Below are 21,266 nucleotides of genomic sequence, written 5' to 3'. Positions count from 1 at the left end.
AACTCAGGGCTCAAGGTTACAACTTCGAGACTATTGCGTTCAAGAATAGTGAAGAAGTCACCACAGATCGATATTATCTAGGAGATGAGAAACTCTATCAGTACAAAGCACTCCGCGTGTACCGCCAGGTCTTGTTGACTGAGCTCCGCGCCATGGTCAACCAACTCCACATCCCAGTCACCTATGGCTTGAAATTCAGCCACATCATCTCCGAGGACGATAACGGCGTCTCGTTTGCTTTCGTCGATGGAACTCGCGCTTCTGCCGACATCCTCGTAGGCGCAGATGGCATTCACTCCACCGTTCGCAAATACGTTGCCCCGGGCATCGTACCCAAGTACTCTGGCCAAGTCGCAATCACGTGCGCTATCCAAAAGACGAAGATAATCCCTTCGGGAGTCCACTACGACATGCCCGTCGCTATTCACGGCAAAAACGGCGCCTTTGTCATGGCCCCTCAGAATGTCGATGGGTCCGAGGTGCTCGCTGGTACACAGCGTGCTTGGCCAGAACAGGACAGAGCTGGCTGGGATGCTCTTCTAGCCGACAAGGAAAAACTGCTAGCTCTATTCCGTACGAATATCGAAGACTGGCCGCCGACGGCGCAATCGGCCCTCAACAATGTTCCCGAGAACACATTGTCAATCTGGCCCTACTACGTTGTGCCTAAGCTCGAGCGTTGGTTCTCTCCAGGAAAGCGTGTCATCATCCTTGGGGATGCGGCGCACGCTATTCCTCCGACCGCTGGACAAGGCGCCTCGCAGGGATTTGAGGATAGCTTCACGCTTGCTGCGCTTCTGCCCCGACTAGCTGCGAACCTGCCGCTCGACAAGGCCCTCGTATACTGGAAGGACATGCGCCAGGAGCGTGTCGATAAGGTCATTGCACTCACGCTTCAGCTCAACAACACAAGGTTGCCCCAGGCTGAACGCGAGAAGTTGGAGAAAGAGGGCAAGGCTTGGCAGAGCGGCGATGCCGGCGAGCTTGGATGGTTATACAATGCATTGGTCGAGGAAGATGTCTTGGCCTGGGTCAAGGCTGAGACAAAGGTTGCACACACCTGTCCTGTCGACTGGATTACTTCCAAGCTCGTAGGATGATTCGGGCAGGCCGCGTGAAGGCTATTCGGAGTGCTTGGTATTCCAAGATGGCTGGCGTCTGAAGCTTTCATGGGATCAGGGTTCTTGAAATATCATAGCATTCGCTGTGGGATCTGGGGTATGCCAAGTAGATACAATGCACACTAGTTTCTTACCTCAACCCCGTACTCGGACCGCCATGTGCATGTATATAAGTCCTACGAGCAGCCCTTGCTTTCTCGCTGGACGACCTAGAAGGCACCATGGCAAATATCCGCTCATCCGTGAGGTCCGTTTTCAGGTGCAGGCTTTTCTAAAGGATTTGTTTTGGTATAATGACCCTTCGAGAGGATTTGTACCACGTTGCACCGTCTCGACTAGATTGTGTTGTGTTGCTAGATAGGGGCTAGTCTGCTTACGTGACGAACCTGACACCCTATAATTATCCTTGATCTCAACCTCCACCTATCCCCTTTCTCCTCCCCTCAACGCTGCCATCATAGAGATAGCAGGAGATACCGGAAAATTCACACGCATACACCATGGACGACTCGGGATCACGCAAGCGACCGCGACCGGTGGTCTCCTGCCTGCGGTGTAGAGAGAAGAAGCTCAAGTGCGATCGGATTACGCCCTGCGATAATTGCGTCAAAGCTCAGTGCTCAAACGAATGCACGTTCAAGCAGTTTCCAACTGTCAAGCCAAAGCATGACGCGGTGCAAGCAAATCCGCAACGGCCCGCAGGTACACTGCCTCTCGGATCTACTTCCGTTGAGGATCTCCATCAACGGGTGGCCAAGCTGGAGGCACTCATCTCTTTAAGGCCTTCTTCTATGCATAGCACAACCGAAAAGTAAGTTCAGACTTGGCCCTCAACCCTTTACTGCAGCGATCTCATCTCAACGTGTCACGTAAGTAGCCCTGCAGCCACCAACATCACCAGTCAATCAAGTGCAGCGTCTCCCAGGTTTGACCTCGGGACTCTCGTTGTGAAAGGCTCTAGATCGAGATATCATGGGCAAAATGATAGGGTGACCTTGCTTAATCAGGTAATTCAGCGAAAGGAAGAAAAGTTTCAAGTTCTTGCGCTGATAGTCATAGTTCACGGAGGTCAAGGACTTCATCAACAATGTTGCAAAGGATCAACAAGTAACAGCACTTGTCAAGCAAGTTCAGTTCCTACAAAGAAAGTCCCAACCCAAAATTACATCACCAAATGCAGAGTCAGATCCAGAGTTTTCGCTTGCGCTCTTGAAATTACGAGAGTTTTTGCCTCCAAAGTCGACCTGCGACAGACTAGTAGATATCTACTGTAGCTATTTCGAGCGTACCATGCGCATTCTCCACATTCCTACTTTCATGCGCCAGTACCATCAGATCTGGACAAACACCGACCCCGAGCTCTGCAGGTCTTCTTACACCCTACCGCAAGTTACTGCCGTATTGGCTATGGGATACGCAATGGATGATCAGACCCCTCCAAACGAAGATGGTTCCCACGGATCTTACCTGAAGCATGCCGCGATAGATCTCACACAAGCTTGGATTGACGACCTTGGCCGAAAACATCGAACTGAATTGCCAACGATCCAAGTGGAAGTGCTCCTCCTCTTGGCCAGAAGTCTGCGACAACTGCCACCGGAAAAGGTTTGGAGCTCGACGGGTGCTCTTGTACGGTCAGGCATGTGCATGGGTTTGCATGTGGATCCTTCCAAAGTCCGCGATATTTCTCCATTTTATGCCGAGATGAGACGCAGGCTTTGGGCGACGATTGTGGAAATGGATCTGCAAGCATCAATCAATGCCGGGATGCCCATCGTTGCTCCTGATGTTGATTTTACGTCCTTAGTGCCGCACAATCTCGATGATTCGGACTTCGACTTGGCCTCCACAGAGCTACCGACTGGAAAGCCTCTAAGCGTCATGACCGAAACACTAGCCCAAGTCTATCTTGCCTCTTCTTTGACACAACGTATAAAACTCATGACTCTTGTGCAGAGTACCTCGATCCAGTTAGATCTAGCGGAAGCGGCCGGATACGGAAGGAGGATAGAAGAATCGCTATCCCGTAAACCACCACCTCTGGACATGGGGAACGGTGGTAAAACGTCAGGTGATGCTGGTTCCTTACTACACCGCGTCCTTCTAGACTTATATCTGCGTCGGCCTTTACTATGCCTTTATCGCCCGATATTGCTAGCTGGTCGGCAAGACCATCCCGCCTTCTCCGAAATCCAGGCCTCTTGTCTTGAATCTTCTCTAGCAATCCTCTCGTATCAAGATCACTACGCATCGCGGGCTGTCGAAGGTGGCGACAAAACAGCTTCGCCTCAAGAAAATTTCTTTTACCTGTGTTGTAAGAATGATGTGGCATGGGCCGCGTTAAGTGTATGCCAACACCTCAAGGTACTGAATCAGGCATCTCCAACACAACCACCCTTAAGAGCATCGCCAACGAGCCAAGCAAACATTCGAAGCGAGTCTACGCTTGTCAAAACGGTGGAAAAAACTATCCAATGCTTGATCAGTAGAGTCGGACAGCGAGGGAGCGATCTGAAAGACATTATGTTTCTATCAATTGCTCTGCAGTCGGTGCGATCACGCGCTCTCTCAGAAAACAAGAATCACGTTATGTACGAAGGAGCAATGAAGGCTTTGTCCGATTGTCGAGAAAACTTAGTTCACTCTGTCGTTCTAGGCGACCAAGGGCATCCGAGTGCATCAGCGAAGCGTTCGAAGACAACGCCACAAACAGTACATTCTCCCCGGGTTCATCATGCTCAATCATTCATACTGACTATATTGATAGCAGGGAATTAGCACCATTACTCCACCCAATACCATCGCTTCTGTATCGCCAAAAAGAGATGCCCAGTATCCCGCGGACGTACCCCAGGAGCCCGATTATTTCCTAACGGGTCTTGCGACCGATATGGCCGCTGAGTTCGAGAACTTTCAAGACATTACGTTCGGATTTGCTGATGACAATAATTTCAATCTCGACAACACCTGGAATTGGGATCATATGTGGCAATGATGTATGGGATCCAAAAGCTGGACGATCATCTATTAACCCTGAAAAAGGAGTGCTAGCCCGGAGATGTTGTCCCTTATTGGACACGAATGAAGCCATCATAACCTACCACTCCTCCTATTTCCTGTACAGATTTCCTCTCTTTTCAGCACCGCGCTAGCCGGAACACCTATCTTCGCTCGCAGCTGAGCTGCATGTTTGGATGGTTGATCCAAACTTGCTTGTTGCGCTCCCAGTCTTCCATGGCCTCCGATTTGATCATCTTCAAATCATACGAATCAATGAGGTGCAGCAATACGTTGCGAATCAGAATATCTGCCACGTATTGTCCCAAGCATTTCCTTGGGCCAAAGCCGAATCTCCAGTAATGATAGCGCGCCTGGGTTCTTTCATCAGACATGAACCTCTGCGGTCGGAATTTATCTCGGTCTTCGCCCCAAAACGAGTTTCGGATGTTGAGAGCATACGAGTCAATGACGAAGTTGGTGCCGGCTGGGAAGTGGTATCCGCCAATGTCGCGAGCGGTCGGAATGCCCTGCGGGACCGAGAAAGCGGCTAGTGGACGAAGGCGTGCGGACTCGTTCACGCATGCGGCGAGGAGGGATGAATTATCGAGCAAGTACGCCTTTTCAAATTCAACGCCTATCTCATCGGCCGTTTTGCGTCTCTCTTCGATGTCTTGACGGAGCCTCGCCTGGATGTCCGGATAAGCTGCCAGAAAGACGACATTCCAGCTCACGCCCCCAATAGTCACGTCCAAGTTGGCGTAGAGCATTTCATCCAACGTATGCAGCAACTCCTGTGTGCTGATCTCGCCGCGGTCGCGAGCTGCGAAGAAGCCTATGATGGGAGATTGGAGCTTTTGCTCAATGGCACGGCGATGCGCGAGTTCGTTGAATGCCAACCAGCGCTTCTGGAATGCTGCAAGCTCGCGATTCGCCTTGGTCGGGAGGTGCTTAGCCCATTCGAAGCGAGCAAGGCCGCCTTGGACAACATGCCTCATCAGTGCTTCTCGCTGCGGCGCAAGGGATCGAAGCTCTTGCTCAATATCATAGGCCAGCTGCCCGTAGACGACTTCCGCGACAACGAGAAAAGGGAGAAGTTTCAAGTCCTCCGCAGGATCCAGGAGGCCGCGTGATAGATCTCTTGTTTCAAAGAGCTCTTGGAAGAACGAATCGGTCCTCTTCTTTACGATTAGGATATAGGTGGCTGCCATGCTCCTGTGAAACGGCTTCTCCATAATGGCACGAACGCGCTTCCACTGGCCTTGGCTCACGAGGCCCACGCATTGTCCCAGCAGCTGGCCTAGCATGTATCCGGAGTTATTGTTGACGGCTTTTAGATGCTTGTCTGAGTCTTTGAAGACTGCTCGAACGTGTTCCGGTTTTGTCAAGACTCTGTTGCCGGATTAGTTCATAAGACGATCAAGATGCTCGAGCCACTCACACTTCAGGCGTCATGCCGGACCACAGACGGTAAATGGCTCCATATCGGCTCTCCCAAATCTCGCTGTTCTTTTGCCCGTTCAAAAACTTTGCAGCGTCGCCTACACACCAGGGTCAGAAAGCGGAATGGAAGAAAAGCAGGGAGAAGAGATACCTTGGCCGTTTGGCCACTCGTAGCTGCATGATGGAAGCTTACTGCCATCTTCAACATTCTTGAAAGCATAGTGGCGAGATAAAGATGCGTCGAGTACAGTTGATATTACCCTCTTGATGGATGTACCGGGAGTTTTCTTCCCGATAATCACCGCCACCAACACGAGAATCAGAGCAGGGATAGCGAAAAGCGTTGTCGATTGCATCGTGTACTTTTTTCGAAAGCCTTCAAAGTTTAGTTTCCACGGAAGAGCTTCGATTGCTTCAACTTAAACCTCTTCTTCCCTAGCATTCTGGGTAGCGGCCGCCACTCGCTGGAACTTTCAAAGCCGGATTGAGACTACCATTTCGGATCCGGCCCGGACTGGCCGTACCTGGAATGCGCCTCCGCCACCCTTGTCCGACACGCGAGCTTGGAGTTAGATCAGCCAAGCCCCCACTCAGCTTCGGCGCCCGCGATACAAGAGTACGATTTCCAACTTTCGGTGCCCGAATCCTTGTCTCAGGGGTCTAAGCGTTGTGCAGAGATCAGCATATCCCCAGAGGATCTTGAACGCGCTATTTGAGGAAGCGCGAAGACCCCAGCAGTTCATCTAAGGGTACTTATTCAGGATCACATGCATATCACGTGGCTTATGCACGAAAATCACACGTTTCCGAATGAACTATTCCTTTTGGAATGAACCTTAGTCAAGGCTTCTGTGGTCATCTCTGCTTCCAGATTAATCAAGTACGAATATCATTTCACATCATTCTACAATCATAGTACAAAACATATCTAACAACTCCAAAAGAGAGCCAATCGCTTTCACTCATCAAGACCATACTCCGTCTTCTGTTGTGTCCTCAACTTCACCTCCTTCTCCAGAAACACAAGTAAAAACCCAAGCCCGGCCATCGCTGTCGCAAAGATCCACACAATCTTCAAACTGTCTGAGTACATTGAAATAATCTGACCTCTGAGAGGATTTGAGAACCCAGAAATGAACTCTTTCGTTCCGTGGTCGTACGCCGCACCTCCGGCAAGCGTAGCCCGCACTCCTGCATCGTCGATGCGTGGCAAGAGGTGCTCGATCTGACTGTTGAATATTGCCGCGGGGACTGATACTCCCCATACCACGCCAAATTGCCGCACAAACGCCCAAGTGGCTGTTGCGGCAGCTGTGTCCTTGTCATCGAGTTGAGCTTGGGCAGCCGGGAGGAGGGTGCTGAGTACGAAGCCAGATCCGAGGGCCACTACGAACTGGACCATGATCCAAGCAACTGTTGGGCTTCGAGCGCTCAAAGTAATGAAGCAGCCGAGTCCGACTGTCATGACTGAGAAGCCGGCAAGATGGAACGGCTTGTATCGACCAAGCTTTGAGAGAAGCGCGCCTGAGATTGCAGAGAAAGGGACTAGGACGATGACAGTCGGGAGCATTTGGACTCCAGATCGAGTGGGCGAAGAGAGAAGGACGGCCTGGAAGTAGACGGGGAGAAAGTAAATGACCAAAAGAGTGAGGAGCGAGTGGATGAAAGTGATTACGAAAGCAGTGGCCGAAGTGCGATTCCTGAAAAGCCGAAGCGGCATCGTGGGATGCAAGCAGTAGCTGCTCTCCTCGTAAAATAAGAAGACGACAATGGCGGAGAAGCCGAAAAGAAGCGTGACGATGGTATTGTAGCTCTTCCATGGCCACAAAGTTCCAGCATAGGCTAGCGCTACCAAAATGAAGGAGACACCAGTGACAAAAATCACGTTGCCTGCTAGGTCTATCCTCGCCAGCTTCTCGGGCCACGTTGTCTTTTCTGTTGGCGCTTTGACCTTGAGGAATAAAATTAGGAGGACCAACGAGACCGCGCCGACGGGTATGTTCAGGTAGAATACCCATCGCCAAGTAGTCGACTGCACAATAACGCCACCCAGGAAAGGACCCAAGCCAGTGCCGACGGAGATGGCAGAAAAGATCACAGCCATGAACTTCCCACGATCTCGTAGAGGCACGAGGTCGCACACGATTAGGTTGACCAACATGTTGATGCCTCCACCACCAACTCCTTGGACGACTCTTCCGAAAATCAAGATTTCCATGCTTGGAGCGCCTCCTGAAATGCCGCTCCCAAGGATGAAGGCGCACACGGCAAAGATGATGAGGATCCGCCGTCCGAAGATATCTGCCATCTGTCCGTACAGCGGCTGCAGTACAGTAGACGCAAGGAAGTATCCGGACGAAGCCCAGACGTACGACGAGCCACCTCCGAGGGCGCGAACGATAGTGGGTAAGGCGGTGGAAGTGACGGTGCCTTCGAGCGCAACGAGTACGTTGGTGATGCTTAGCGCGAAGAGAATGAGGTAGAAGTGCATTCCATACTTGGTCGGTTGCTGTGGAGGCTCGTCGGTGTCTCCATCAGCAAGATGTATCTCCCCATGAATCTCATCGCACGTTTCGACATACGAAGCGCGATTGATCGAACGTCGTGCGTCTGAAAGTTCAACATATTCTATACCCCGGGAGCACTCCTGAGGTTCGCCCCACCCACTGTATTCTACAGCGGCGTAAAAGGTGTCGCTCGCGCGGCTCATGCGCTTGCTCAGCCGACTGGTGGTGCTGGCATTTCTGTTCAGGCTGCGCCGGACCGAGTCTCTTGATGGGGGTTCATAGATGGAGTCGGGACGATCAATCACAGTGCTTCTCCATGGGTTTCGTGATAGGGTGTTGAGTGTATCTGGTCCATTCTGCGTAGAAGGTTCTTCTGCGTGAGACGGGCTTTGGATTCGGCGGAGTTGGTGTTGGTTTGGTCGAACTTTGACTTCGATAATGAACTCTTGACCATCGCCGTCTTCGATGGTGGTGAGATTGGAAGCCATTGCAGATGCAAAAAGAGATCGAATCTGGTATGAGTGTTGATGGGTAGTGTTCGATAAAGGTAAAGTGACCGGAAGGGTATACAAATCTCTCTTTTGTCAGCTTAATGCAGCCATCTCCACGTTCTTGGTCATACAACCCGAGAACTCTATTGCCTCCCGCCCATTCAGCCCCCTTCGGCTCCGAGTACAGCACAGATCCTCGGATTTCTCGTGTGGTTTCAGCCCCTTGTGGCACGGGGTTATGTCAGCTTGGCACGCACAGATCAACGGAAGTCATCATGTTTCAAAACTTCAGCCTCCTAGTCTTCGGGAGCATCAATATCATGCTCGGAAATGGGGCAAGAAACAGGGCGGCTGCGGCTGGATCCTGAGGCTTGAAGCTGGACGGCATCAAAAATAGACAAGAGGATGAATACGATAGATGAAGGATGTATAAAGACCTTGAGGCAGGGCTTCAATGGAGAGCATCAACCGATAGCAGCAGTATTTGAAACGACCATCCAATCCTTCAAGCAATCATACTCTCGCTCAAGCATTTAAACCTTCCCTGAATCATTCAACTCTCGCTCAAATTTTCAAACGCTCCATCTATCATTTCAAGACTCAAGATGCTTTCCAAAACCATCCTCCTCCTCACCACCTTTGCGCTCTCCACTCTCTCTTCCCCCGTCAACGTCTCCCGCAACGATAGCTACGGGAACCAAGCACCCCAAGGCTTAGCCGCCGCTCCCGCCTGCGGCCCCGACCCAGTCACCTGCCGCTGCCCCACAGGCTCCTTCTATCAAACCTCCACCAGCTACTCGTTTTACCCCGTCGCGGCCAAAGAAGTCACCCGCATCACCGGCCACTTCCTCGACACGGCCTGGTTCGGCACCAGCCCCAACCGCACCACCGGCCAGACCACCACGCCCGGCGCAAAGCGCTACCTCTGGGGCGACGTCCCCGATGGCAAGAGCCAGCTGCTCATCGCCGAGAAGCTGACGCAGTTCACGGCGTATCCGAACGACGGGGGGTATTATATGAAGTTCCAAATGGATGATGCGCCGGTCAAGTACGCGAAGAAGAGTGGGGGTAAGGGGGTGCTGGCGGGGAGCTGGGATATCGTGGATGTGAGGGAGGTTGATGGGCAGACGTTCATGCTTTGGAATATTTATGTTTGCTTTGGTGATCTTTTTGGTAAGTTCTACCTCTAGTCAGATTTCAGGGGATGGCAGTGCTAATAGATGTTGCAGATTTCAAGGGGTTCCACGAGAGCGCGATGAAGAACGTGACGGCGATCTTGAAGAAGCAGGGAAAGATTTCCTCTAGTGCGCAGATGGTTGGGCCGATTTCTTTCTAGTTTTTCTCGCTTCCATTCGGTGTATATTATTCATGTAAGAGATGTCTTGGAGTGTTGTCGGATAGGGTGCTATTTCTTGTCTTTCCCTGTGTTTCCCTCATTTCTGTATATATGCAATATACCTGAATCTTCACCTAAGTACCTGCAAAGAGTGTCGCATTTTGTTTCTCTTGTCATCATCCGCATGATTCCAGCATATTACGTGATGTGTCACCTACTCGGGGCTTTCCAGGCCCTCTGCCTGGTAAAGTTGCACGTGCATGGTAGTACGGATGCAGTGTCGCTGCAACGAGAGTCTAATTCATTACGTGCAGCTTGCCATGTCATATGGGCCCGTTCAACGCTTCTAGAACAATCTGGTAATTCGTACGTGAGGCGTATGGTTTACCCATGTAGTTTTGAGTTGTACCACCGTCCTCAACTTCGTTGCCGTTTGGTGTTCATGAAGAGCTTCATGTAGCTTTACTACTCACTCATCACGTGAGTATCACGTGCTCCTTAAATAAATATCTTGAGCAGGTTACAGTGTTGCATGTTTCCCTAGTTAAACACTAACAAGAAGCAGAAATCATAACACGATTCCTCTACATCTCACCAACTTGCACTCAACCGCTACACCACAATCTCCTCCGCCGATGGCTTCACGGCCGGCGAATCCTTCCCATTCATCTCAGCCGCCTTCTTCTCCTCCTCCTTCGCCTTAGCAAAGTGCTCACACATAGCACTCCCCCCTTTCTCATGAAAGAAAAGATCCAAGTACATCATCGTCTCCTTCGCGTACCTCTCCGCCCTCACAAACATCTCCTCTTCGTACTGCCTCACCGGCTCGATCAATGCCAAAGTCGACACCGCTGACGACTCAGCCTTGTCCCACACCTCTCGCTTCCACTGCTTGAGTTTAAGAGCGAAGTCGAGGGCGTCTTCCATAGCGACGTTGACGCCCACGCCGGCGAAAGGGGTCATGAGATGCGCCGCGTCGCCGATTAGAGAAAGCCTAGAATATGTTATTGCCCTAGTAAGGTAGGAAAGGAATGCTGATGACTTACCCTTGTCGATGCCCCCAGCGATGCCCAACTGGCAACATATACATAGGCCTGGGAACCACATCATCATCGGCCTTAAGGATCAGATTCTTCGCATCGTCATTGAATCCATCGTAGTACATTTCGATGAACTGCTTTTTAGCTGTAGCAGGCGAGGACCAGTCAATGCCACAAGTCTTGTGCCAGTCCTCGGGCAACCTCATAAACCCATACGACCGCACGCATCCGTCCCCGTTGCGCTGGGATAGTACACTGGTGTTGGAGCCAAGCGTCAGACACATCCCGCGCCCGACACGCTTGCTGAGCGCGGGATCAAGGGTGTCAATATCGCTGAGCTTGACGTCCACGCCTGTGATACCAGAGAAGAACGGCCTGGTCTCCGTGATGAGTTGGCGGACCTTCGACCAGGCACCGTCAGCTCCAATGACTAGGTCGAAGCCCGTTTCCACGTGATGCTCGAAGTGCAGATCGTACTTTGCCGTCCTGCCGCTCGGGTCGGTCTTCACGGCCTTGAGCTTGTGGTTCCACTTCAGCGATCCAGGATACAAGGAATCAATGAGCATATTCCTGAGCTGGCTTCGATCGACTTCAGGGCGGCCCTTGAACGAGTCCGGGCGGCGCTCGCCAATATCCGATCCTTCGTCGAGGAGCAGCGTTCCGTTTGGCTCATAGATCTTGAGGACCTCTCCCTCGGTGCGGGCAACGGCCATGAACTGCTCGAAGAGGCCGCATTCGCGGAGAGCTTGCTGGGCGGCGCCTTCGTGCAGGTCGAGGCAGCCGCCTTGGGTGCGCGCATGACGGTCTTTTTCGCACTCGTATACTGTGCATGGTATCTGGTTGATCTGGAGTAGGCGAGCGAGCGTGAGGCCAGCAGGTCCGGCTGAAGGCAATGGGTCAGTGAGATACGACGTTACAGTGTCAGGATGATTTCGTACCTCCAATCACAGCGATGCGTGGCGAGTACATGATTACTTTCAGGGCGTGTATGTTGAAGAGGACTAAAGCTAAGATGGTAAAAGTAAGATATATATACTGATAGAGGTAGATTTCTAAGGAAGGCGGATACTATAGTCGTATTGGGGAGAGAAGACGTAAATAGAATTGATGCGAGACAATGCGAAGAAGTAAATACTTTCAAAGAGATCAAGACAACTTGTCAGAACGAATTTCAGAAATCTGATGGCATGGCCGAGACAGAAATAATAAACTTCCACATCACGGAGCTTCAGCTAGGGCAAGTCCGGACCGGGTAGCACAACGTTCTGTCATCGTGCCCAGGATCTTAATATCCGATCTGGTCGCACAACATGCCAGCCCCAACCGCCTGGTTGTAAGCCTCCTCGTCAGGGTGTTTATGTCGGATCCGGTAACACGACGTGGCCATATGCTCAATCGCACTGCAGCATATGCAATCTGGAACGCTGACGTCGGCTCCGATCGGCAATTCATCCCAGGAAACGTTTCGTCGGGAGGCTTGCCTTCGTATTTTTAGCGTCGGTAATACATGTCTGGCACTGACACTAGGTTGACGTTTGATCCTGCAGCCCTATGGTCGCCGTGAGGACCCAATGGACCTAGAGACGGGGAACAAAAGTCAGAGCACTCGAAGTCACCCCGAGTCTGTATCCCCATCGTGAGAATTTGATGAAAGGGAGCGGTGAGAATGCCGTAATCGGGGTCGATGCTGTGGCTGAGACCGGATTTAGGATGCGCATCTGGGGATCTGGAAGGAGGTTCGAGGGGAGATGTATGTGGAAAACGCTATACAAAAGGCATCACGATGCGCGGTCCAAATCATCATCACAGCCCTTCATCACCTTCTTTAGAAAGCAATCAAAATGCGCTGCGCTTCCGATACACCAGACGCCGTCGTCCGCATGCTGCGGCGTTCGTCCCGTCCGTCTATCACCGTTCGCGCCGTTCCCTCCTCTGTCTTGCTGGCAGACACTGTTCTTGGACATGTCGCTCGTCTTCTCGAACTCCCTATTGTCAGTCTTGATAGATCCAGCAGCTTCATCAACCTCGGCGGCCACTCGCTTCTTGCTGTGAAGCTATCTGCTGCTTGCAAGAAAGATGGCATCCATCTGCCCATCTCGAAAATTCTCTTATGCAAAAGCCTGATCGAGCTTTGTTCTTCAGCCACTCTTTTATTCCACCCTTCGCCATGTTCACCGCGTTCACCAACCGCTCGGCGGAAATCCATCCAAGAAGTCATGGCTCAAGTGTCTATGCAAGACTCCATCCGGCATGGCTCAGTCCCGCAATTTTCCACGCCAACTTCGTTTTCCATGTCCGAGATGCAACTTTCTTTTCTCCATAGTTACAGAAAGAACCCCGGTACCAATATCATCAACTTCTTCGAGACATACAACACCAGCGATGTGCCAGTCATGAAGGCTGCGTGGCGGACCGTCATCGAATCTGAGCCGATTTTTCGTACCATCTTCGATCCTGAAACGTTACAGGCGAACGAAAACCTCTCAGTACCTTTCCGCTGGAACGATATTGTGTGTAATTCTGAGTCAAAGTATCGGGCCGAGCTTGCTAAAGACGTGGCGCCTGAGAACATGGAGTACACATTCGACTGCATCACCTATCCTGCCTCAGGCACAAGCACTATCGTCTGGCGGGTTCATCATGCCTTCATAGACGGCATGTCCGCGCAATTGATGTACGGAAAGCTCCGAAGGCTTGTCATGGGCCAGCACATTACACCTGGTACCTCGTTTAGCAGCGTAACCAAAGACATTCAAGCTCTTCAGCACTCCAGTCGTGAAGCAAACCAGGCCTTCTGGAGAAAAGAAATGGAGAAGCACCCTCAGCCTGTTGGGGATCTTGCTCTCCAAGAGCCCAGCTCGACGGATCGAATTGCTGCCATCGCAAACATCTCCTTTACCATTCCTATTAATAAGGTATCCACGGCAGCTCAACAGGCAGGCGTTTCGTTGGCAGCCTGGTACCAAGCTGCGTGGGCCATGGTGCTCTCCATGTACACCGATTCGGCATCTGTTGTCTTCGGCACCGTGCTCTCGGGTCGCAATCTTCCTGTTGCTGGCGCGGATGATACTGTTGGTCCACTCATCAACACACTGCCTTTCCACGCCTCGATCGATCCAACGCAGTCTGTCGCCGATTATTTGCAATCCGTATTTACCCACTCGGTTGCGCTGCAAAGCGTCCAGTGTTCCTCGCCACAGGATGGCTACACCAGGACGTTCGCGTCTGCTCTAGCGATGGAATTTGATATGGAAGCACCCGACGACCATGCCGTGCGGCCCATCAGAACCTCCTGGTTCAGAGTGATTCCAGATATGCCTCTATCGGTGTACATGAGCGCCAAAGGCACCTTGCGTCTTTGCTTCAAGCCATCCAAGTACGCCATCGAAGACATGCAATTGCTCGCCGACCACTTCCGCAGAGCTATCCTGCTACTGCGCTCGCCTAATCGAACAATGGGTGATCGCATGTCCAAACTCTTGACTCATGAATGTAGAGACACTCTGATGCGCTTTGGAAACTGTAACACCCAAGAAACTTCGCTTTCATCGATCCAGGACGACCTCGTCACGCTTTTCGAAAAGGCTGCTGGACAAAACCCTAGCGACATTGCTCTTGAGAAAGCCGCTGTCGCCATGACATACGCCGAGCTAGATCGGCTTTCAAGCATACTTGCGAAGCGTTTACAGGGCCATGTCGAACCGGGCGAGGTTGTCTGTGTCCACGCTGATCGATCAATTAACTGGATTGTCGCTATATATGGTGTCCTGAAGGCCGGTGCGGTCTATTCCGCGCAAGACGCTGGATTGCCCGATCATATCCGAAATATGAATTTCCAAACTGCAGGAGCCAGGATCTTTCTGACACCGGAAGAGACTCAGAAGAGTATAAAGCCCGACGCATGCAGCTTTTGTCTCTCAGTCGAGGAGATTGTACGTGAGGGTTCGCATGCGGACCTGCTGCCTCACCGGTCGACACCACGACCTGATGACAATGCGTACCTCTGCTTTACGTCGGGATCTACTGGTAAGCCCAAGGGGTGCATGTGCCATCATGCCGGGTTGGTAGCCTTCCAAAAGGATCCGGAAGTCAGATTCTTTTCCGCACCGGGGCAGAAGATCTCTCAACTTATGTCGCCGGCCTTCGATGGCAGCATTCATGAGATCTTTTCTGCGCTTTCATACGGTGGCGCGCTTGTCCTCGCTGATGGCATCGATCCATTCTCGCATCTTAGGAAGGCGACCGCAGCGATCCTTACTCCATCGGTGGCGAAAATTCTCGAGCCTGAAGACTTTCCGGAACTCCAGACCGTATATGTAGTGGGTGAGCCCATGCCGCAATATGTCAATGACATTTGGTCCAAGAGCAAGAACATGTACAACATGTACGGCCCGACCGAAGCTACCTGCGGAGCCACGATTCAGCCCCTTCGTCCGGGGCGACGCGTGACTATAGGTCCTCCAAACCCGACCACACGAGTTTATATCCTCGATCGGAACCAACAGCTTGTGCCGCCAGGTGTGGTCGGAGAGATCTACTGCGCTGGCGTCCAAGTTGCTCGAGGATACATTGGCCGAGCTGAGCTGACCGCTGAGAAGTTCCTGCCCGATTCCGTCTGCAAGTGTCCTGGAGAGATGATGTATCGCACTGGCGACCGCGGCCTGTTCAACCATGCTGGGGAGGTCGAGTGTCTTGGTCGAAATGATCGACAGATCAAGCTGCGCGGATATCGCACTGATTTGAATGATATTGAGATGCGAGTGGCACAGGCAATTCCAGAAGCCACTGCCGTCGCTATTTGCCCCAAGGATGACTACCTCGTGGCCATGGTGCAGCCCGAAACGCTTGACATTTCGGATGTGCGGTCGAGAATTACGAGAGTTCTCCCTATCCATGCAGGTATGTGCATCCAAAGGCCTCGATAAACTGTGAATATAACTTACCAAATTGTGTAGTTCTGAGAGTTATCAGCGCTGTAGCTAAATTCCCAATGACCCCGGCCGGTAAGCTAGATTATAAGGAGATTGCTGTTCAGTGCGGGGCCGCTTCGCAAGCTGTGCCAGCCTCCAAGCCCATGTCAGCCACGGAGACCACTATTGTCCAGGTCTGGAAGCAGCTGCTGGCTCTTCCCGCCACAGAGAAAGTGACTGCAGAATCGAACTTCGCTAACCTAGGAGGGCATTCCGTGCTTCAACTGCGTCTAGCCAGCAAGTTGTCGACAGTCTTCGAAGTTCGTATTCCTACCGCCAAGGTCATCCAAGCCGTCAACCTTTGCGAGATGGCAGCAGTCGTGGATCATTTTCGCTCTCAATCAAGCGCGGCACCGGCTGAATCGGACATGAAGTCGCTCGGAAGGAACAACGTCTCTCCCATCGAAGCGGAATGGTTCGAGAAGTATGAGATCAAGCAAGGTTCATCGGCCTTCAACGTAACATTTGCTTGTGCCTTGGGTCCCAATCAGATTGACTTGGATCACCTGACCGCATCTTGGAATGCCGTCCTGGCTCGACATCACATTTTCCGTAGTCGATACAATCGGGATGAAAGCCGTGCTGAGAGGGTGAGAAGGTCATATGCTAGGTATTGTCCGCAAGTCGCACGAGTCGAAGAGTTTGATCTCTGGCGGGAGGTTAATCGGCCCTTTTATCTCGGACGCCAGCATCCAGTCCGCGTGCTGGTTTCTGAAAAGATGATGCTTGTTTCGATGAGCCACATCATTGCTGACCTGACAACCCTTCAAGTGGTCTTGAGAGAGGTCATGGAGCTTTACAATGGGAACGGTCTTCCAAAGGTTGATCGACGATATGCGGATACGATGAACTGGAGTGCATCAGCTACTTCCGCACAACAAAATTGGTGGCAAGACTATCTCCAAGGCAGCAACTCCAGTCAGCATATGGTCTCTAAGGTTCCAAAAAGGACTACTTACAGCGGCCAAACTCGCCTCATTCAGTTGTCAACAGCGCTGGCCCGACGGGTTATCCAGCACTCAGAAACGGCTAAGGTGACTCTGCACCAAATGGCCCTTGCTGCAGTCGCTCTAGCCTTACAGGCTGAAAGTCATAGCACCGATATCGTCTTAGGTGGTCCATATTTCAACCGTCAAGCAGAGGACTTGGACACCGTCGGACTGTTCCTAGAGCCTATTCCAATACGTATTCAACATAACGACCAGGGACGCTCCTTCCTGCAAAGCGTTCAAGCATCTAGCCAATCCGCCGTCGCGAACGCAATCCCATGGAACCAGCTTCTCCAGGCCGTGGGCGAAGCTCAGCCAGATTTCCCCAACCATGCGCTTCTAGATATCATGGTAACTTTCCACGATGACCGAACCGCAGCGAAACTGCCAATTGAAGGGTTAAAGCCTCTCATAACATACACGAGCGGCTCCAAGTTCATGCTGCTGGTTGAGTTCATGGCTGTTTCTGACGATTGCGTGTTGATGAGGCTCGAGTACGACAGCACCTGTATCTTAAAACCAGAGATTAGCAGGATTGAAGGCTTGATCAAGGAGGCGCTGCACCTCATTACCACCGGTGTAGGATACACGGCTATGAAAGAAAAGCTAAGGAATGTGAAGGATGATGAAAACGAAGAAAGTGACAAGACTGTGGCTTTCTTTGGCAAGGATTTCAGTGTCTTTCAGCACTGAATTAGGAAAGGTTCATTGCTAATAACGCGGAGTGTTCTGACTGAGCATCTTATAAAGGAGTATGGAGCATATATCAATTGAATCCTTGTTCCTTTGAAATTACTTTTTGAGATCAATGTGACGACAATCGGTGAGAATCTCCTTAGACCTACCAGGGCCTTCCCAGGACCCTCGCTCAGCTGGGCAATGTGAAGCCTTTGTCACATACGCGAGATACTCTTGGACTTAAGATGCGACTGTGCTTGAGAGATTGACGGGTGGCCTTTTGCTTGTATGGATGAGCGAGAGGTCACGGGTCGGGAGATTATGTTTCACTTTTGGAGCTAGCTACTTTCAGCTAACGTATATCACGTGTTTACCGTATGCCCCATAGTTGAAAAGTTAACTAATGCGCTACTGCAGCATCTTGCACAGTAAAAGCTGAATCAAAAATACGGAGGATGAATTGTAGCTCGTTCATGGACCCTTTCGTTAGAGCTATCGATTACGCGGCCGTTGCTTTCGAAAATCTGCGTCGAGAAAAGAAGAAACAGCAACGCTAGCTAAACCCCATCCTTTTCTATTGCTAATACCTAAGACACTAAATCCTGCGCAAGTTTATGATATAAAATCCGAAGTATTCCGCTCGCTAATGTAATCAGTCTTCCAAAGTCATCTCCATCTGATGAGCTTCTCCTCAACAAGCCACTTATAGTGTCTCTTGTATACTACTCCTGTTCCTCTCAGGACTCGAACTCGCCTGCCTGATAGCCTCTTCAGCAGCAATTGCAGCAACGTTCGGTCGTGCGACCTGCTCCGCGTTCTCGGGGTCATCCGGCGGGTGGAACAGTTCAGCCTCGTGGTCATCGAAGTCCTGACCTGGGTTGACGGTCTGGTACTCGACAGTCTTGACAAGTTTGTACATGCCAAACGCCAATAGCGTACCCATGAAAGGGCCCAGCCAGTATATCCAGTGGTAGCCGGGAAAGAAGTGGACGACAGCAGCGGGGCCAAAACTACGGGCAGGGTTGAGGGAGCCGCCGGTAAAGAAAACGCCTGGAAAGGAACATTAGTGAATCAATTCCTCATCATGGGTGGTATCATTTAATAGGGCTTACCCATCATCTCTGCTACAAAGAGCGAAAGACCAATGCCGATTGGCGCCAAAAACGTAGCCTTGTGCTTCTCCGCCGCCAGCATGAAAATTGTAAAGACGAGTTGTGCGGTGAGGAACATTTCGAGAAATACGCCTTGAGCTATCGAGGTGCCGGCGCCGAGCGAGGTGGAGACGTTGAGCTCTCCCGGGAGAATAGCTGATACAACCCCGGCTGAAGCCATACCAGCGAACATTTGTGCGAAGAAGCACAGAATAGCGCGAAGTCCGTTGATGGCCCCTATGAGGTACAGTCCAAGGGTCACCTACGAATCTCGCGATTAGACTAATTTCTTGAAATAATATAGCTCATTACTTACAGCAGGATTAAACATGCCTCCACTGATACGGAAAAACACCCATACGTTGATGGCCAAAGAGAAACCGAAGGCGAGGCTGATGAAAAGTAGGACATTGGTGTTTGGGGCCTGGGTGATGGAGTGGGTTGTCTGGCTCTCCCCAGCCGCACCGTTGGAAACAACAGCCGCAGTATTGGCAACTTGGGTAGCTCCAAACGCGAAGAACAGAAACATGAAGGTGCCGGCGAACTCTGCAGCGGTAGCTACGATTTCGTTTCGCATTCGGTTAGAGAGGAATGACATAGGCCGGCTTTTCGAATGGTGATTAGGATCAGCTGGGCCCTTCTCGCCCTTGTGGAAGGGCAAAATGTTGCGTGCCATATTGGATATGTCGAGCAGTCCTCTCTCGTGAGCGGGTGCAGTCACGGAGATGGGGAACGCAAAGAGGGTTCCAAATCACCCCAACGCCTCATAACAGAAGAGAGCAGAGGGAGAAAGGGAAGAATGATTATCAAAATGGATAGCGCGGCTGAGACCGAGACCTAATAGTGCGTAAGGGTCCCCACTCTGCGCGCTACGGAGGTGGCGCTCAGCCAGTCCACATGTCATCTACCCCTCCTCGGGCTCCATGGAGTGGTGTCGTTCAAAGTTCAACGGCCAGTAGTGAAAGAAGTGGACATGTCCCCGCGGCTTGCATACACGGCATGGCCTCCAATCGGGCCGCTCGACATTGCCATGGAGAAGCGATAAAATGCGTGGACAGCTACGTGAGGAATGCAGAGGGCCGGATGTGGTGTTGATAGGTGGTGTACCCGAAGGCGGTCTTCGTGGTGTGGGGCCAAGATGAAAGATCACCTCCCTGATCATCGCAAGGACCAAGCCGCGGTGAGAGCTGGGGAAATAGGGTTATCGATAAGCATCGAGAAACGCGTCCTCGAATGATCTCCACGGTGCATGACGGCGGTGGCGTTTGTCCTCGTTGAAAGATCGCCGTCAGAAAAAGCGATGACGGGATCATCATCGGACATTACTGGGGCATCGATGCAAACGACCACCCTTTAAAAACGATGCCGACATGAATTTTGACATGTTGGACATCGAAGATGTCAGACAGCTCAATCACGTGAGGATCTCGTGACTTACTCATATCAAATTGCCTATATCCGCGCCACGGACCACTTCACTCGGGCGGATAGCTCGGAAATAGCTACTACGGCAATACGCAATGTAACCAGCATCCTCAAGGCGAGGATCCGGAAGGCCGTCGGACTAGCTTTTAAGTGCGTTCGTTAGAGCTACTCGTTTATTCGTACAGTATCTCGATGTAGTCATCCAAGTTCCTTTTTCTATCTTAAAAATCTGCACTCACTTCATCAAAAGTCTCCGTGTATACCCTGCCATATATTCGAATCTCCTCCCCTACATCCCAACCTCTCAACGCACTAATGAACCTTTCTACTCAAACCACTCCCCCCTCCACCCAAGCACCCACACCCTCCCCACCACAAACGGCGCCAGCTCCGCCACCCACCTCCACAGCCCCTCCCTCGTAAACTCTCCCTCCCTCCCCCCGTCAAACCCCCAAATCTGCCACAACAGCGTCCCCATCAAAAACCCTTCTCGCGCAAGAACAGCCCAATACACAATCCTGCGACTCGCCACCGCCCGCGGCGTGCTCCTCGCCGCCAGGAAAAGCGGGACGCTGAACGCCAGCGTCTGGGATCCGAGATGCTGGATCAGCATACGCGCGGAGGCTGGGAAGGGGGGTGTGGAGGTGAGGGTTAGGATTGTGGTTGGGGAGAGCAGGAAGTAGGCGCCGCCGGCGACTTTGAGGAGGGCTTCGGCGAGGAAGAGGGATGGGAGGGGGGAGGGGGGTGGCATTTTGGGGTTTTGGGGGTGGGATGGGATGGGTGTGGAGGAGGAGGAGGAGGGTCTGTGAGGTTTTGAGGTGAGCGCTTGCTGACTCGTGTCAGCGCTGGGCTTTGGCCGGGGTTGCTATCGGCAGGTTGGGGAAGGAGGCCTTGGTTTGGAAATTGGACGCTAATGATTGGTAGTTACATCTATTCGATTCTGTCTTAGAGTTCGTTCTATATTGCTATTCACTTTGAAAGTCGTTGCAGATATATCACGTGATCTGGACTACACGGCTAGCACTTCTCACCCATACTACATTCCTCTATTATCATAATGCCGGGGTCAACAAACTCGGAAATCTACACAAAGCTTCTAGAACAGTTAGGCGTGCATG

General features: G+C 51.7%; 9 protein-coding genes across 9 annotated transcripts; 4 read left to right on the top strand and 5 right to left on the bottom strand.

Moving 5' to 3' along the window:
- Positions 1-65: 65 nt before the first annotated feature.
- BDZ99DRAFT_463241 (FAD/NAD(P)-binding domain-containing protein) lies at positions 66-1,256 on the top strand (the record flags this gene model as incomplete). The annotated part of the gene is made up of 1 exon (XM_033720033.1): positions 66-1,256. A coding segment is annotated over exon 1 (943 nt), but the record flags the coding sequence as incomplete, so codon positions are not given.
- A 335-nt stretch (positions 1,257-1,591) lies between these two features.
- Positions 1,592-4,278, top strand: BDZ99DRAFT_531755 (uncharacterized protein). Its single transcript, XM_033726465.1, has 4 exons — positions 1,592-1,932; positions 1,999-2,128; positions 2,181-3,833; positions 3,892-4,278. The coding sequence occupies exons 1-4, from the start codon at positions 1,622-1,624 to the stop codon at positions 4,114-4,116; spliced, it is 2,319 nt and encodes a 772-aa protein (XP_033576405.1). The 5' UTR covers positions 1,592-1,621; the 3' UTR covers positions 4,117-4,278.
- A 4-nt stretch (positions 4,279-4,282) lies between these two features.
- Positions 4,283-5,917, bottom strand: BDZ99DRAFT_388421 (cytochrome P450 monooxygenase; the record flags this gene model as incomplete). The annotated part of the gene is made up of 3 exons (XM_033715570.1): positions 4,283-5,510; positions 5,560-5,659; positions 5,713-5,917. The coding sequence occupies 3 exons, from the start codon at positions 5,915-5,917 to the stop codon at positions 4,283-4,285; spliced, it is 1,533 nt and encodes a 510-aa protein (XP_033576404.1).
- Positions 5,918-6,519: 602 nt separating this feature from the next.
- BDZ99DRAFT_488408 (MFS general substrate transporter) lies at positions 6,520-8,556 on the bottom strand (the record flags this gene model as incomplete). Its single annotated transcript, XM_033722904.1, has 2 exons — positions 6,520-8,090; positions 8,229-8,556. 2 exons carry the CDS (start codon positions 8,554-8,556, stop codon positions 6,520-6,522), a joined length of 1,899 nt encoding a protein of 632 aa, XP_033576403.1.
- A 608-nt stretch (positions 8,557-9,164) lies between these two features.
- On the top strand, positions 9,165-9,895 carry BDZ99DRAFT_388130 (uncharacterized protein; the record flags this gene model as incomplete). Its single annotated transcript, XM_033715557.1, has 2 exons — positions 9,165-9,732; positions 9,789-9,895. 2 exons carry the CDS (start codon positions 9,165-9,167, stop codon positions 9,893-9,895), a joined length of 675 nt encoding a protein of 224 aa, XP_033576402.1.
- A 513-nt stretch (positions 9,896-10,408) lies between these two features.
- BDZ99DRAFT_498800 (FAD/NAD(P)-binding domain-containing protein) lies at positions 10,409-11,904 on the bottom strand (the record flags this gene model as incomplete). Its single annotated transcript, XM_033723608.1, has 3 exons — positions 10,409-10,889; positions 10,942-11,818; positions 11,874-11,904. The coding sequence occupies 3 exons, from the start codon at positions 11,902-11,904 to the stop codon at positions 10,508-10,510; spliced, it is 1,290 nt and encodes a 429-aa protein (XP_033576401.1). The 3' UTR covers positions 10,409-10,507.
- A 677-nt stretch (positions 11,905-12,581) lies between these two features.
- Positions 12,582-17,848, top strand: BDZ99DRAFT_531747 (BcNRPS1, nonribosomal peptide synthetase). The gene is made up of 2 exons (XM_033726464.1): positions 12,582-15,834; positions 15,891-17,848. The coding sequence occupies exons 1-2, from the start codon at positions 12,777-12,779 to the stop codon at positions 17,585-17,587; spliced, it is 4,755 nt and encodes a 1,584-aa protein (XP_033576400.1). The 5' UTR covers positions 12,582-12,776; the 3' UTR covers positions 17,588-17,848.
- Positions 17,849-18,275: 427 nt separating this feature from the next.
- On the bottom strand, positions 18,276-19,321 carry BDZ99DRAFT_388995 (aquaporin-like protein; the record flags this gene model as incomplete). Its single annotated transcript, XM_033715608.1, has 3 exons — positions 18,276-18,622; positions 18,685-18,985; positions 19,040-19,321. 3 exons carry the CDS (start codon positions 19,319-19,321, stop codon positions 18,276-18,278), a joined length of 930 nt encoding a protein of 309 aa, XP_033576399.1.
- A 935-nt stretch (positions 19,322-20,256) lies between these two features.
- Positions 20,257-20,921, bottom strand: BDZ99DRAFT_28486 (uncharacterized protein). The gene has a single exon (XM_033714037.1). It carries the CDS (start codon positions 20,897-20,899, stop codon positions 20,474-20,476), a length of 426 nt encoding a protein of 141 aa, XP_033576398.1. The 5' UTR covers positions 20,900-20,921; the 3' UTR covers positions 20,257-20,473.
- Between the last annotated feature and the right edge of the window lie 345 nt (positions 20,922-21,266).

The sequence above is a fragment of the Mytilinidion resinicola genome (genome assembly GCF_010093595.1).
Source record: "Mytilinidion resinicola strain CBS 304.34 unplaced genomic scaffold BDZ99scaffold_10, whole genome shotgun sequence".
Lineage (NCBI taxonomy): Eukaryota > Fungi > Ascomycota > Dothideomycetes > Mytilinidiales > Mytilinidiaceae > Mytilinidion > Mytilinidion resinicola.
Note: the sequence above shows the minus strand (reverse complement) of the source record. Positions and strands in the feature narration are given on the sequence as shown.

Coding starts and splice junctions, on each gene's coding strand:
- BDZ99DRAFT_531755 (XM_033726465.1), top strand. CDS start 1,622: ATGGACGACTCGGGATCACGCAAGCGACCGCGACCGGTGGTCTCCTGC. Junction 1,933..1,998: donor ATGCATAGCACAACCGAAAA/GTAAGTTCAGAC, acceptor TCACGTAAGTAG/CCCTGCAGCCACCAACATCA. Junction 2,129..2,180: donor GGGTGACCTTGCTTAATCAG/GTAATTCAGCGA, acceptor TGATAGTCATAG/TTCACGGAGGTCAAGGACTT.
- BDZ99DRAFT_531747 (XM_033726464.1), top strand. CDS start 12,777: ATGCGCTGCGCTTCCGATACACCAGACGCCGTCGTCCGCATGCTGCGG. Junction 15,835..15,890: donor AGTTCTCCCTATCCATGCAG/GTATGTGCATCC, acceptor CAAATTGTGTAG/TTCTGAGAGTTATCAGCGCT.
- BDZ99DRAFT_28486 (XM_033714037.1), bottom strand. CDS start 20,899: ATGCCACCCCCCTCCCCCCTCCCATCCCTCTTCCTCGCCGAAGCCCTC.